The sequence below is a fragment of the Protopterus annectens genome, chromosome 12.part0 (genome assembly GCF_019279795.1).
Source record: "Protopterus annectens isolate FY-2018-M chromosome 12.part0, PAN1.0, whole genome shotgun sequence".
In the NCBI taxonomy this organism is placed as follows: Eukaryota; Metazoa; Chordata; order Ceratodontiformes; family Protopteridae; genus Protopterus; species Protopterus annectens.
Window position 1 is genome coordinate 1,134,376,291 of NC_056746.1, and position 15,318 is coordinate 1,134,391,608.

The following is a 15,318-nucleotide window of genomic DNA, read 5'->3' on the forward strand; positions in this document are numbered from 1 at the left end:
AAAATACTCTCTAAATTAAAACCATGCTCCAATGTCCCTGACAATATCCCATCTTCCATCCTAAAAATAACCACAGATGGCATCTCTCCCCCCATTAGCATCTTGATCAATAGATCCATGCAGGAATCTTATGTGCCCAAATTATGGCATGCTGCCTTTATTCTACCTCTCCATAAAGGAGGCAAAAACAATAGCATCTCTAACTACCGAACCATAGCTATCCTCGCCCCAATTTCAAAACTTCTGGAAAAATGCATCCACCTTCAGCTTATGCCATTCCTAGCCAATCACCAACTAATCACTCCAACCCAACACGGCTTCCGACCTGGCCATAGTACTATCACTACCCTTCTCTCCTTCTTAGACACAATAAATCTTGCCAGTGACTCTGGAAAAATAGTAACAACAGTTCTACTAGATCTGTCTAAGGCACTCAATACCATCTCCCACACCCATCTCTTGAACCATCTTTCTAACCTTAATCTCTCCCAGAATACCTTATCCTGGTTCTCAAGCTACCTCTCTGACAGGTCGCAGATTGTGAAATGAGGGAAAGGCACCTCAACCTTCCTTCCAACCCCCATACTCGGTCCAATGCTATTCAACATCTTTATTAATGATTTCCACAAAGCCATACCCAACACCAAAATTGTACAATATGCAGACGATTCAACTTTAGTCTGCTGCGCCTCTAACCTCTCAGAGCTTCAGTGACCCAAACTACTTTTTCCACCACTGAAAAAGTACAGTTTTGTACCTACCATAAATGTAGATGTTTGAGTGCTAATACAGCTGCAGTCATAACAGATGGGTTTTCCTGCCGTCAGGCGGGTCCTCGGTCGGCCGAATTCCAAAGTCTAGGTCCGGAATCGGTTGTCGTCACTTCCTCCCTGACGTCAGTGCGACAGGGGTATAAAAGATCCAGCCGACGCCATTTTCTTCAGTTTATCTTGCCCCAGATGTCAGGTGCCCTCAGAAGGAAGGCAATACATAAAATTATGTAATAATGCAATGCAATATAATCAAAAAACAGTAGTTGCAAGCAAATACACCATAAAAGAATACCCCAATCAGGTTGTATGAGGAGGTGTTAGCCGTTAGGCCTGTCCCAAGAGGGGAAGGAGGGAGGGAAACCTGGACTGCAGCTGTATTAGCACTCGAACATCTACATTTATGGTAGGTACAAAACTGTACTATGTTCATCGTACATACAGCTGCAGTCATAACAGATGGGTAGAATCCCAAAGCTAAAAAAGGGGTGGTAGGCACTAGGTGGAACTAGGAGGAGACAGGATGCCCTGCAAGACTGCAGTAGCAAAGCCTGCTCTAGATTTGGAGTATAACGGTAGGTGATAGTGCTTGGAGAAGGTATGTACGGAACTCCAAGTGGCTGCTTCCAAAATATCTTTGGTAGGAACCCCCCTGAGGAAAGCTGCAGAGGTAGCTGTGGCCCTTGTGGAGTGAGATCTGATGCCTGCAGGTACAGTTTTACCATGAAAAGAGTAACAAAAGCGTATGCAGTGGGCTATCCACTTTGAGATTGTCTGTTTGGAAATAGGCTTCCCTTGAGCTCCTGCAGCATAGGACACAAAGAGTTGCACTGATTTTCTGAAAGGCTTTGTTCTGTCCAAATAATAACGCAGCTGTCTGTGAATGTCCAAGGAATGTAGTAGTCTTTCCCCTTTGTTTTGAGGATTAGGGTAAAAGGTAGGTAAGTGGATAGCCTGATTCAAGGCTACCCTGGATACTACCTTTGGCATAAAGGACGGATTGGTTCGTAAGGTAACTCTGTCCTGATGGAAAATGATGAAAGGCTGCACAGCCATGAGGGCTTGTAGTTCCGAAACCCTGCGAGCTGAGGTGATTGCCAGGAGGAAGGCTGTTTTCCAGGACAAGTATTGCAGTTCTGTTGAAGCAGCTGGCTCAAAGGGAGGCAAGGTCAGTTTTTCTAGAATGAAATTGAGGTCCCAAGCAGGTACTGGTTGTTTCCTTGGGGGTTTTATATTCTTAGCCCCTCTGAGGAACTGTCTTAAGAGGGGGTGAGAGAATAAAGGAGGATCAGTGTTGTATTCTGCAGAAATGGCTGAGGCATGGATTTTGATGGAGGAGAATGAAAGTCCATTGCTTAGCATCTCAGCCAGGTACTGTAATATTTGAGGTAAATTCAGTATTCCAAAATTCTGACCCTTTTTCTCATTCCAGGCACAAAACCGTTTCCATTTTGCAGAGTAGGCTTTTCTAGTAGACGGTCTTCTGGCCTCCAAAATGACATCCTGCACCTCCTTGGAGAGTAGGGTCTGTTGTGAATTTAAGGAATCTTCCATGCGGCTAGATTGAGTGTTTTCAGCTGACTGTGAAGAGTTTTGAAGTTGTGCTGAGTCAGTAGAAGAGGCATTAGAGGCAGGATCCATGGTGGGGAATGTGTCAGGCTTTTCAGGAGTGGGTACCAGTGTTGTCTTGGCCAGTCTGGAGCAATGAGAATCATCTTTGGTCTGTCTGCTCTGGTTTTTAATAGAACTTTGGGCAGCAGAGGGAGAGGTGGAAAGGCATAAACTGTCATTGTTGTCCAACTGAAAGAGAGTGCATCCACTTTCTAGGCCTGTGGATGAAAGGTCCTTGAGCAGAATTTTGCCAATTGGTGATTTCTGTGGGAGGCAAAGAGCTCTATGTCTGGCCTTCCCCATGCTTGAATTATCTTTGTGAAAACTTGAGGATGCAACTTCCATTCGTGTGGATCTGTCATATTTCTGCTTAAGTTGTCTGCCAGTGTGTTTTCCTTGCCTGGCAGGTACTGTGCTTGTAGCTCGATTTGTAATTCCAGAGCCATGTTCCAAAGAGACATGGCTTGCCTGCATAGGGGGTATGAATGGGTACCTCCCTGTTTATGTACCACATTACTGTGGTGTTGTCCGTCCTTATCAATAGCTGGCCTGGATGCAGTAGGTCTTTGAAAGCTATAATAGCATTTATTACTGCTAGCATTTCCTTTTGAATGATGTGTAGGTGCTTTTCTTTTTGGGACCATTTGCCCTGAATGCACCGATCTGTCATGTGCGTCCCCCAGGCGTAGTCCGAGGCGTCTGTTGTGATGACTTGATTTGCTTGAGGCTTGCAGAATGGGAGACCTGTGTTTCTTTAGCATGCTTGAGCCCACCACAGAAATTCCTTTTGAAGACATGGAATTAGTGGTATTATTGTTTCCAAACTGTGGCTGTGTTGAGACCATAGGTTTTTTAGGTACCATTGAAGTTTCCTCATATGCAGCTTTGCACATGGGATTAGTAGGATGCAAGATGCCATGAATTCCAGAGCCTGCAGGATTTTCCTTGCAGTCAGCCTGGTGAAAGTTGCCAGTTTTCTGAAGTATTGAGTTAGTTGCCCTTGTTTCTCTGGCATGAGGTAGGCCATCTGGGTGTTTGTATCCAAGCTGGCACCCAGGAAAATTATTGTTTGAGAGGGTATTAGCCTTGATTTCTTTTTGTTGACTGTGTATCCCAGAGAATTCAACAACATTATTACAAACGCCAGATGTTTCAGAAGTATGTGCTTGCTGTCCGCTTGGATCAGGCAGTCGTCCACATATGGGTATATTTGTATCCCTTGAAGTCTGCAGTAGGCGATTACTGATGCCAGGCATTTCGTGAACACTCTGGGCGCAGTAGATAAGCCAAAGGGCAATGCAGAGAATTGATAATGGGTTGAACCTGCAAGAAATCTGAGGTATCTTCTGCAATCTTGTCTGATTGGGACATGCAGGTATGCCTCCTTGAGGTCCAATGTTACCAGCCAAGACTCCTTGCCCAGCATGGGAAGAAGCTGCTGTAATGTGAGCATCTTGAATTTTGGCACGAGTAAAAATGTGTTTAGGATGGATAGGTCCAAAATAGGTCTCCAATCTTTTCCCTTCCTTGGTACCAAGAATAGTCTGGAATAAAAACCTTGACCCTGTTCTTGTACAGGTACCTCTTGAATAGCTTTCATGTCCATGAGATCTGAAATTTGTTTTGTGCCTCTGCCCTTTGATTGTGTGGCAGGTTTGGCATGCCTCTCATTTTTGGAAGGGTGTGAAAGTGGAATCTGTAGCCTCTGTCTATAATGTCCAGGATCCATTTGTCTTTTGTGACAATATGCCAATTTTTCGAAAATAATGCCAGTTTTCCACCTAAAGGTGCTGCCATTTGAGCCTTGCTTGGCATGCAAAGGGGAAAGTCATTGGCTCTGCTTTCTGAATGGCTGTGAACTATCCTCACCACCTCTTTGTGTGGGTGCTTGCCATTGTCTGCCTCTAAACGATCCTTGAGATTGCCCTCTGCCCCTCGGGCGCCTGTATCTACCTCTTTGGGGTCTGTCCGTGGCTGGAAAGGACCAATTTTTGGAAGGCCAATTTCTACTGAACCGTGGAGGTTGTACCTGTAGGAAATCTTTTACTGTTTGCATTGATTTTGCCTTTTCCTCCATTTTCTTTAATACCTCCTCAGCTTTAACACCAAACAATACATCTTTTTGCAGAGGGGCATCTAGTAATTTAGCTTTGACATGATCTGGTAAGGTTTGCTGTTTGAGCCAGGCATGTCTACGTATGACTGATCCTGTAAGAGCAGCTCTACATGAGGCCTCTAAAGCATCAAAACCACATTGCAAGGTATGTTTACCCACTTGTTCTGCACTATGTATCAAATCCTGCAACTCCTTCAAGTCTGGTTGTTCAGGTTGTGACATTTTGTTTCTCAACTGTGATAACAGAAATTGTTGGTACTTTAATGCCCTCATGGTTAAGGTGGCCGAGGTGTATACCTTTTCCCCCCCACCTTTCTAAAGCTCTGGAATCTCTCTCTGAAGGTAATGGATTTTTAGCAGTGGAGGCCTTAATTCCCTTGGGACCCTGTGATATAGTTTCTGGGTCAGCCGCATGGCTTTTGTATAGGAATTGGTGTGAGTCAGGAACCCGGTAATACCGGTCAGGCTTGACTGGAGCTGGAGGTAAAGAATCTGGGTTGAGGCAGGCCTCCGAATACACATCATCTAGAATGTCTAAGACAGGAGGTATAGCCAGAGGCCTGTGCTGAGGGAGCAAGAGGAAATCCCTAAGCCTTTTCTTGGAGTCTGAGTACTCTTGGCCTTCCCAGTGGAAGTGTTCCCTCAAGGTATGTAAGGTTTCCCCAAAAGAGTAATCCTCAGGGGGGGAGACAGAGGGAATGGACTCCTCTGCATCAGAATCTTCAAAAGGGGAGTAAGAATGTTCCTGGTCTTCAGAATGTTCTGAAATAATGGAGGCCTGGTCCGAGGAGGGGGATTCTTCCTCCACTCTGAGTCTTTTGTCCGGGGGGGGGGGGGGGTTGAGAACCCCCAATAAGAGTAATCAAATCCTCAGCCATTTTGAGCATCTGCTTTTTAGGCATGGGGCCCTGAGAAGGGCCCTGTGGAGCTTGTCTTTTAGTATGCATGGCTGATTTAGATTTAGTGAAAGCCTTGATGGAAAAAGAAGAGGAAGGCCTGTAGACACCTTGAGAGGTGGCAGGTCTATCTAAACTCAGAGTTTCACCGCCAATAGTGGCTTCGGTATCTGTAGTCGGGGTGTGGGCCGAAGAGCCAGCAACCTCGGGCACAGAAGACACCATCAATGAAGTGTCGTCGGTAGGCAGGGGCTGCGTAGGCGCCTCACTGAGAACCGAACCACCTGTAGTCGGCTTTGGCGTGGTGTCGGTAGAAGTCGCGGACCTCGTATGTCGGTCCTTATCTTTGCGTCTTTTACTCAAAACTGGAGTCGGAGTATCCGACGACATAATGTAATTAAATTTTTTGCCAAAATAGTGTTGGCCGAACTCAGCCCGACGCTTAACAGTGCGTCTGTTGAATGTAGCACAAAAATGACAGGCCGAGACGTCGTGGTCTGGGCCTAGGCAAGGAATGCAGAGGGAATGAAAATCCTTATGCGGTATTTGCTTCCCACAAGAAATGCAATTATTAACTTTGTCTGACATCGGTCTGAGGCAAGAAAAGTTTCCCCAACGGGGTACTCAGCTTTCAAGACGACTTCGGTTGAAAAATATTCGTAATCTCAGGAGCTGGCCGACCGGCACTTGTGAACTGCTTCTGCTTCTGGCACAGCGCGGCAAGAAAGACTGGAGAAAATGGCGTCGGCTGGATCTTTTATACCCATGTCGCACTGACGTCAGGGAGGAAGCGACGACAACCGACGCCGGACCTAGACTTTGGAATTCGGCCTACCGAGGACCCGCCTGACGGCAGGAAAACCCATCTGCTATGACTGCAGCTGTATGCACGATGAACATCTGGATGCTCCAAAACCATCTCTCGCTAAACGCCAACAAATCCAAAATAGTATTATTCTCTTGCTCAAAAGCTTCCCCTCTTGATAAAAACTTGTTCCAAATTATTAGCCAAAACAACTCTACTATAGAGGCTGTTCCCTTCACTAAACTACTTGGGGTTACTATTGATGAACACCTAAAATTTGACACTCAAATCCAGCAAAACATTAAGAAAACCCATATAAAACTTGGTATGCTATACAGAAACATCCACTTTCTCTCTCTTTCCACCAAACTCTCGCCACTACCTATCTACTCCCCTCACTAATGTATGGCGCACCTCTACTAACAAACTTATCTGCCTCTCTCTCCTCCAAATTGGAAGTCTGTTATAAGATTTCTAAATCTGAAACCAAAGCCAAATTCTCCTCCCATCATTGTACTGCCCTTCATTTGTTAAATTGGCTTGAACTCTCCAACTATCTAGACTATCTCCAAATTACGACAGCCCACACTCATTTTTCAGCCTAAGTGCCCAGCACTAACCAACACCCTTCAACCTTACACCCCTCAGAATTCCAAGATCTACTCACCAAAACCTAATCACTGTCTGCAAACCCAATCGTTCTGCTGGACAGCTTCTTCGATCCTTTTCCTTAGCTAAAAAATGGAATTCTCTTCCTTCCTCTCTAAGGACTTGTGAAAACTTTGAAAACTTTAAAACTCAGCTACATTCCTACCTTTTCACTAACAGGAAATGCAACTGCACTCTCCCCACCTAGCTTAATAATCAATCCACCGCTTAAACTCCTGACTAACTCTGAGTACAAGCTAACCTAACATAAATGTACATATTGTAAATAACATAATTGTACGTATTATAAAAAACCCACCCACCCTTTTTTCTCTCTTTTCCTTCTAAGTCTTTATTCTCCCTCTCAATTAAGTTACCACTGCCATCCTAAATGTTTAGATACTATGTTACCAAATAATTTATTCCTGTTCTCTAGCATGAAATGAAATTGTAATTGTGTCTTCTTTACTATGATTGTATATGTAACTAAACTATGTAATGCGGAGCTTTTCTCCCCGGGCTTCCACTGAAAACAGGCTTCCTGAGCCCAGTGGACCTCCCCGGTCATCAAACTGAAAATAAATAAATAAATAAAATTCTTGTTGCTCTATTTCTGTTTTGTATTTATTAGCTTCTATACCGGTGAGAAGATAAGAAAAAAATAACAGAAGAATAATGTGAAAACCAGATTTTTACATTCAATTCTTACATGGCAATGTACCTTAGAGAAACAATGTGTGTAACCAGCCTTAACACACCTACAGTCAGGCTCTACCTTGCACATCAACACAAACGGCACAATATACTGGAGACCAGCTGTCATCCTATCACTTCAGTGTTAAAATATCTGCTATGTACACAGTTGTGCTGCACAGACTGGTCACTCAATGGATGAGCTGTGCTCCTTATTATAGCATGCAAGTTATTACAAAAGGTTTCACTACAACGCTTACGTCTACTCCACTCTGAAAACATAATACACTAAATCTACTTGCCAATCTTTAAATTCCATTCTGATCTTTCTCCAATTCAGTCAGTCTAATGTTTTCACATACACAGAAAGAAAGCAGGAATGTGGTTTACCAAATACTCAAAAACAGACATTTAATTCTTTCATCAGCAAAACAATGCTTAAAAGATCGAAGCAAGACCTTCTAACAATATTACTCCTGATTACAGAGGTCTAATAGCTTCAGCAGTTATACTGAAAGTGTCAAAAATACAAGTTAACCTGACACATGCATAAAAACTGCAGCATTCTGGACAAAAGAAATCAAATCAAAACAAAACACAAACCTCTGTTCTATATGTAAGTTGCCACTTGCCATCCTCTCCTTGTTTAAAAAACTCCAGAAATGGATCAGATTTGCCCAGGAAGTCCTACAGTTATACAAAATGAAGAATGACTTTTTGAGCATTAGCGATTAGGTTCAAAACTACCATTTACAACTGTGTAATCAAGGTTCTGTCCAATGGGTCATTTCAGAGACACCCACGCAAAACAATAAAAAATAAAAATAATTACCTTGTTGTCCAGGTTTTTTGCTTCAATATCAAGGGTTATACAACGGTTATCTTTTATTTCATCAGCAATTATCTGTAAATAGCAAGAATAAATGAACAAAATAAACATTAACGACAAGGTTAACAATAGCAAATGCTAGTTGGGCTACAGTTGTTTCCTAAAGGTGAAGGTAAGTAAGCAAAAAAATAACATGGATTTCAACCAAATAATGGCAGACTTCATCAAGTCTGATCTTTCTGGCAGTCAAATGTCTCTGACATGAAATGTATGCTTTAAACTGCAACACACGTTAACAATGTACAACTATACAAATGTGTATTACTTCATACCACCTTTACATCTTCTAGTGAGAAAATTACTGTAATAAAATAAAATATAAAATACATATAGCTAAAACACTACACACACTAACTATTCACAAGTCACATTGAAAGTTTGTTTCTTGAAACTGTACAGTTATGGTTGGTATCACATGAAAGCATATTCACTTTCTTCCAAGAAACACCCTTATAGCAATAAAACATATGGGCAGAATCTCAAGCAGCTCCATGCTTGATCTAGGACTGTAATTCTAAATGAGGAATATGAGAAATGTGGAATTACTTCTTATGACCCTCCAAGATGGATGGGCAAAATCCACTGAGGAACACATGCAGTCCATAGGCAGTACTGCTGTAAAAACATGCACTCACTACCACTACTGCTGCAAAAATCTATCCTAAAACTGGCACTGCAAAAAAAGTCTACAATAAATAAAGAAGTTACGTACTCACCATAATGTTCCATGTGAGTTGTTCTATCTCGCTTTCATTCTTCACTGATGGGTTCGGAGCCGATCCTCGGCTCAGACACGGCCGTTTAGCAAAGCTCAAAGATTACCAGTACCTCGAGACCAAGCCCCTTATGCCATTTTGTACTGCTGGAATTACCTCAGATCTTGTTTGCTGCGTGTACCATATCCTAGTAAGAGGACTAATCTCCCCAGACAGGAAGAAACATTGAATAACCAGGATGAAGTCAGTTTCCAGGTCAACTATCAGCCAGGTGGGGGAAGGAGGGAGGGACGTGAGAATGAAGGCGAGATAGAACAACTCACATGGAACATTATGGTGAGTACATAACATCTTTATGTGAAGTTGTTCAATCTCGCCGTTCATTCTTCACTGATGGGTAGAGTCTCTAGCACCCTAAATCCTGGGTGGCTCACGGGAGTACATTTTTTCAGGACCAAAGAACCAAAGGAAGCCCTGTCCCTGGAGGCCTTATCCACTTTGTAATAAGTGATAAAAGTGTGAGGCTTAGACCAAGTGGCTGCAGCACAGACATTATCAAGGGGTAAACTTGGTTGAAAGGCCGAAGAAGTAGAGACTGCTCTAGTTGAATGCGCCTTCACTTTATTCAATAAAGACCTATAAGCAGATGAGTAAGTGTAAGTGATACAATCTGAAAGCCACTTAGAAAGGGTTGTTTTAGCCACTGGTCTACCTTTTCTGGCTTCAGAGAATGAAACCAAAAGCTGGTCTGACTTTCTGGTGTCTTTTGTTCTGTCCAGATAATATCTGAGCTGCGTGTGAACAATAAGTTTGTGCAGCATGTATTCTAATTTGTTGGTATGGTTGGGGAAAAAAAAACAGGCAACTCAATAACTTGATTGATGTTTGTCTCAGAACATACTTTAGGCAAAAAGGAAGGGTTAGTCCTAAGGGACACACTGTCAGGATGAAAAATCATATAGGGGGGCTTGACAGATAATGCCTAAAGCTCTGACTCTCTGCGGGCAGAAGCAATGGCCACTAGAAAAATAGTTTTCCATGACAGAAACATGAGCTCACTAGATGATGCTGGTTCAAAGGGAAGAAGAATAATATGGGATAGCATGAAGTTCAAGCTCCAGGGAGAATAAGGAGTCTTCACTGGAGGTCTCATGTGAAAGGTACCTTTGAGGAAGGCCTTGGATAACTGGTGCTGCATAATATTTAGTCCGTCAAAACCTAGATGAAAATTAGATATAGCTGCTAACTGGACCCTAACAGCAGCAGCTGCCGCTCCTTCGTGAAAAATCTTAGTCAAGAATTCTAGTATGGATGACAATGGAGCTTGGTAAGGATCAAGGTTCTTGTTAGAAGCCCAAATGGAAAATCTCTTCCACTTACTACGATACAATTTTCTGGTGGAAGGTTTACGGGATGCCAACAAAATTTGACTTGCGTCATATGAAAGATTATGAAGCTTGGCTATACGGGGAACTGGAGCAGCCAAGCAGTTAACTTCATTGACTGCAAGGAAGGATGGAGGTCCCCTGACAGGTGTGTCAAAAGGTCTGGAACTGGGTCCAGGATCCATGGATCCTCCAAGAGATGATGGTAAAGAAATGGAAACCAAATCAATGCTGGAAACCAAGAGATCAGTGCTGTGGCAAACTAGATCTGAGGTAATTTCAGCAGTGCATCATGGGATAAGGGGCTTGGTCTCGAGCTACGAGGATCGGCTCCGAACCCATCAGTAAAGAATGAACGGCGAGATTGAACAACTTCACATCAGATATTACTGCACATGTCCCAAACAAAATAAGTAAATGGAGATTTAACAGTATTTGTTTTAAGACTGAATCCTCTGCAGGATTGCCCTACCAAACTCTAAAGCTAGCCACCTAGCTAGTGATGTTTTTGTGTATACATGGACACAGAAGCACAGGTTCCACAGTCAAACTGTTGGCAGAAACATAAAATACAGAGGAGTACGTTACAGCAACTCTGGACACAGTCTTGCCTACACTAATCAGAATCTTCTACTTTGTCATAAAACACAATGGCCAATAAACACAGAAAAGGTCTGTTTTAGGAAGGCAGTGTCTATGCTTATGAAACAAAAAAAGGCAGCTAGATTTCCAGATATATTTAGTTATGTCCACACAGTATCTTAGTAACCACTGAACACATACAGCAGTTGTAACAGAGGCATGTTACACACCTTAATACTAATAAAAGTGTTCTTTATAGTTCTCAGTTCCAGTTTTTGTAGAACACATTTTCCAGCAGTACAAGCACCACTCTTCAAGTTTATTGGCCTTAATGCCAATCTATTCAAAACCAGACAGACTCAATTCTTCAGTTCTTCTACTGATAACCTTCACCTATGTCTGAAATTAGATTTGCCCACCACATAAGCTCTGCAGAAAAAAAAGGTGGGCCACAGCTAATAGACTATAAAGTCTGTAAAAAAGTAACAAGGCGTAAAGCACCCACATTAATCATGGAGAATGGACTGCTTTAACAGAGATACTACTAAGGAGAGTATCCAACTGATATTGACAGCAACTGTGCTACTTTTACTTGAAGACAAAGCAGCACAGCAATCAACACAAACTTAAAGGGAATGATACTCAGCAGTATACAACAAGATCTCAGGTGGCAGAAGACAGTTAATGCACCCCGGTGAGGATTATATTTGTAAATCATGTCCTTTGCCTACAACTCTGCAACGAGTCTGCACTGAATGTGGCAAATATTAAAATCCAGTGCCAAGCAGAATTCTCACAGTATCTAAAACAGCCAGAAAAAAATAGAAATAAAAAGAACACAATAGGCTACAGACACACCAAAAAAAGTTATGTACTCACCATAACGTTCCATGTGAGTTGCTCATCTCACCTTCATTCTTACTGATGGGTTCGGAGCCACTCGGCCAACTACAAAGCTCAAGGTCTCCAACCAGCTCAAAGCCAACTCCCTATCCCATGATGCACCCTGTGTTACCTCAGATCTTGTTTGCTGCCCCAATATACCATTATTCGTTTCTTAAGATAAGGAAACAATGGAAGAAAGATAATCAGACCATGACAAATCATAACTCTTGGTCCTTGAGAAAGCCTGGAGGGGGTAGGCGGGTGGGACGTAAGAATGAAGGTGAAATGAACAACTCGCATGGAACGTTAAGTTGAGTACATAATTTCTTTATGGGAAGTTGTTCTATCTCACCATTCGTTCTTACTGATGGGTAGCGTCGCAAGCACCATCTATCTGTGGTGGCTCAAGGGAGTATATTCCTCAGGACAGTGGAACCAAAAGAAGCCCTGTCCCTGGAAGCCCTATCTACTTTATAATGAGTGATAAAGGTATGAGGCATTGACCAAGCGGCTGTTGCACAAATCGTATCTACTGGTAACCTGGCAGTAAAGGCTGAAGAAGTGGGAACAGCTCTAGTTGAATGGGCCTTTATTTTGTGTTGTAGTGGAGCATTCACTGATAAATAAATAAAGGAGATGGAATCTGATAGCCATTTTGATAGAGTGGTTTTTGCCACAGGTCCACCTTTATTGGACTCTGAAAAGGAAACAAAGAGCTGTTCAGATTTTCTAAATTCTTTGGTTCTATCCAGGAAGAATCGAAGTTGCCTGTGAACATCAAGTTTGTGCAGCATATACTCCAACTTATTGCTATGATTGGGGGAAAAAACGGTAATTCTATCGTTTGGTTAAGATTAGCTTCAGAACAAACTTTAGGCAAGAATGAGGAATTCGTTCATAGGGAAATTCCATCAGAATGAAAAATCAAATAAGGGGGTTTTAATAGACGAGGCCTGAAATTCTGAAACTCTCCGAGCAGATGTGATAGCTACTAAGAAAATGGTTTTCCAAGACAAATACTTCAAATTCGCATGAAGAAGCTGGTTCAGATGGTGGAAGAATGATGCGTGAAAGCATAAACTTCAAATTCCAAGGTGTATAAGGGGATTTAACAGGTGGTCTCAGGTGCATGGTCCCATTAATAAATGCTTTGGATAGTTTATGTGACATTACATTAGAGCCCTCACTGCCAAGGTGAAAATTAGAGATTGCCGCAAGCTGAACGCGAATGGTGGCTACAGCACCTCCTTTGTTGAAAAGCAGTGAAAAATTCCAGGATAGAGAAAATCGGGGCTAGGTAAGGGTCGATATTATTCTGAGAAGCCCATATAGAAAATCTCTTCCATTTGCTGAGGTACAATTTTGTAGTAGACGATTTATGAGAAGATATTAAGATATGTTGTGCTTCAGTTGACAGGTTATGGAACCTGGCTATATTGGGAATTGGAGCAGCCAAGCTGTCAATTTGAGGGACTGAAGGGAGGGATGAAGAGCCCCCGATGAATGAATCAGGAGGTCTGGAACTGGGTCCAGAATCCAAGGTTATTCCAATAGACGAGGTCAAAGGAAGGGGAACCAAATCTGATGAGGCCAGTAAGGGGCCATTAAAATGATAGTCCTTCCCAAGGCTTTGGCTTTCTGTAATACTTTGGGTATCAGAGGAATTGGTGGGAAGGCATAAAGATGACCCGGGGCCCAATTGTGTATGAGGGTGTCCCTTGGGGCATCTCCCAGAGGGGGATTAGGGCAAAGTAACTGCTGCATTTTGTATTCATGGGGGATGCAAAGAGATTGCAGCAAGGCTGGCCCCATCTGCAGAATATCCTTTCCACTCTCTCTTCTTGAGGGGCCACTCATGAGGCAACAAAATTGCCCTGCTCAGTTTGTCTGCTATCACGTTGGATTTCCCCGGGATGTGCATTGCTATCAGAAAGCACTGGGTGGAGGTAGCCCACTGCCATACTCTCAGAGCATCTTGACAAAGGGGGTAAGACCTGGTTCTTCCTTGTTTATGTACCAGACTACAGACATGTCTGTCTGAATTGCAATTGTTCCCAGAGGAAGAGAGGCCTGAAAGTACTGCAATGCCAAAAGTACCGCTCTCATTTCTAGGACACTGATGTGCAGATGAGTCTCTAGTTTGTTCTATGGGCCTTGGGCTGTTCTCCCCTGATAATACCTCCTCCCCGATCAAGGAAGCGTCCGTGGTCACAGTGGCCATTAGAGTGGGTAGGACAAAGGGACGACCTATCATTACTTGATGAGATGTCAACCACCACCTAAGATCCTTTTTGCAGGAGTTTGCAATCGGATGTGACATTGGAAGTTCTTGATAGGACCACTGTGTGAACAGGGGCCACTGAAGAATCCACATGTGCATATGCCCCAAGGGAATTGCTATGACTGCAACCGCTTTTGTCCCCAACAATTTGAGCACATCTGAGGCTGGCATCTTGTCTCTCGATAGAAGTTTTAGAACCTGTTGTCGAAGTACAGACACCCATTCTGAAGGAAGTTTTATTGTGGTGGTGATGGTGTCCAAATCTGCTCCTATAAAAACAATATGTTGTGATGGCAACAAGATATATTTTTCTGAGTTTATGGTAATCCCCAATTGGCTGCAAAGGGCAAAGTGGTGCCCCCGGCTTGTATGAGCTGATGCCTGGTGGTGGTGGTGAGAAGCCAGTCATCTAATACGGAAACAATTGGAATTCTAAACACCTCAGGTGAGCCGTGACCACTGCTATGCATTTGGTGAACACTCTGGGGGCTGCAGTGAGACCAAAGGGTAGGGCTCAAAACTGGCAGTGTGTCTTTCAGCCAAAAGTGCAGATCATCTCTGGATGGTCTGGCCATTTTTATATGGTAGTACGCATCCTGAAGATCTACAGAGCACATACAACTGTCTTTTCCTAGGAATGGAAGTATCGACTGAAGCATGACCATCCGGAACTTCTCTTTTTTGACAGATTTTAGTCTGCTGAGATCCAATATAGGTCTCCAGTCTCCTGTTTTCTTTGGAACTAAAAAGAACCTTGAGTAAGTTCCGGACCCTGTCTGGTCTGCAGGGACTGGTTGGATGACTTTTTTTCTAACAACCTTTGAATCTCTATGGTTGCTTGTTCCCTGTAAATGGGTGTAACGTCGAGGAGTTTTGTTATTACAGGTGGTGGGGCAGCAAAGGAAATAAAGTATCCTCTGGATATGATGCTTTGTACCCAACTGTCTTTTGTGATTTTTAGCCAGGTGCCTGGGTACAAAGATAAATGTCCTCTGACTGCCTCCAGGGTAGGACGGGCGGGCCTCCTTTTCAGGAGCACTG

At 43.1% G+C, this 15,318-nt stretch overlaps 1 protein-coding gene across 7 annotated transcripts in view; it reads right to left on the minus strand.

Annotated features, from left to right (window-relative positions):
* Positions 1 to 15,318, minus strand: part of LOC122817027 (copine-3-like) — a 2,295,182-nt gene that overhangs the window by 975,832 nt on the left and 1,304,032 nt on the right. For all 7 annotated transcript variants that reach the window (XM_044090160.1, XM_044090159.1, XM_044090157.1 and 4 more), the window contains 2 exons: positions 8,372 to 8,443; positions 8,143 to 8,226 (listed from right to left, as the gene is read on the minus strand). In XM_044090160.1, coding sequence (XP_043946095.1) covers positions 8,143 to 8,226; positions 8,372 to 8,443 — 156 coding nt within the window. The remainder of the gene's footprint in view (positions 1 to 8,142; positions 8,227 to 8,371; positions 8,444 to 15,318) is intronic.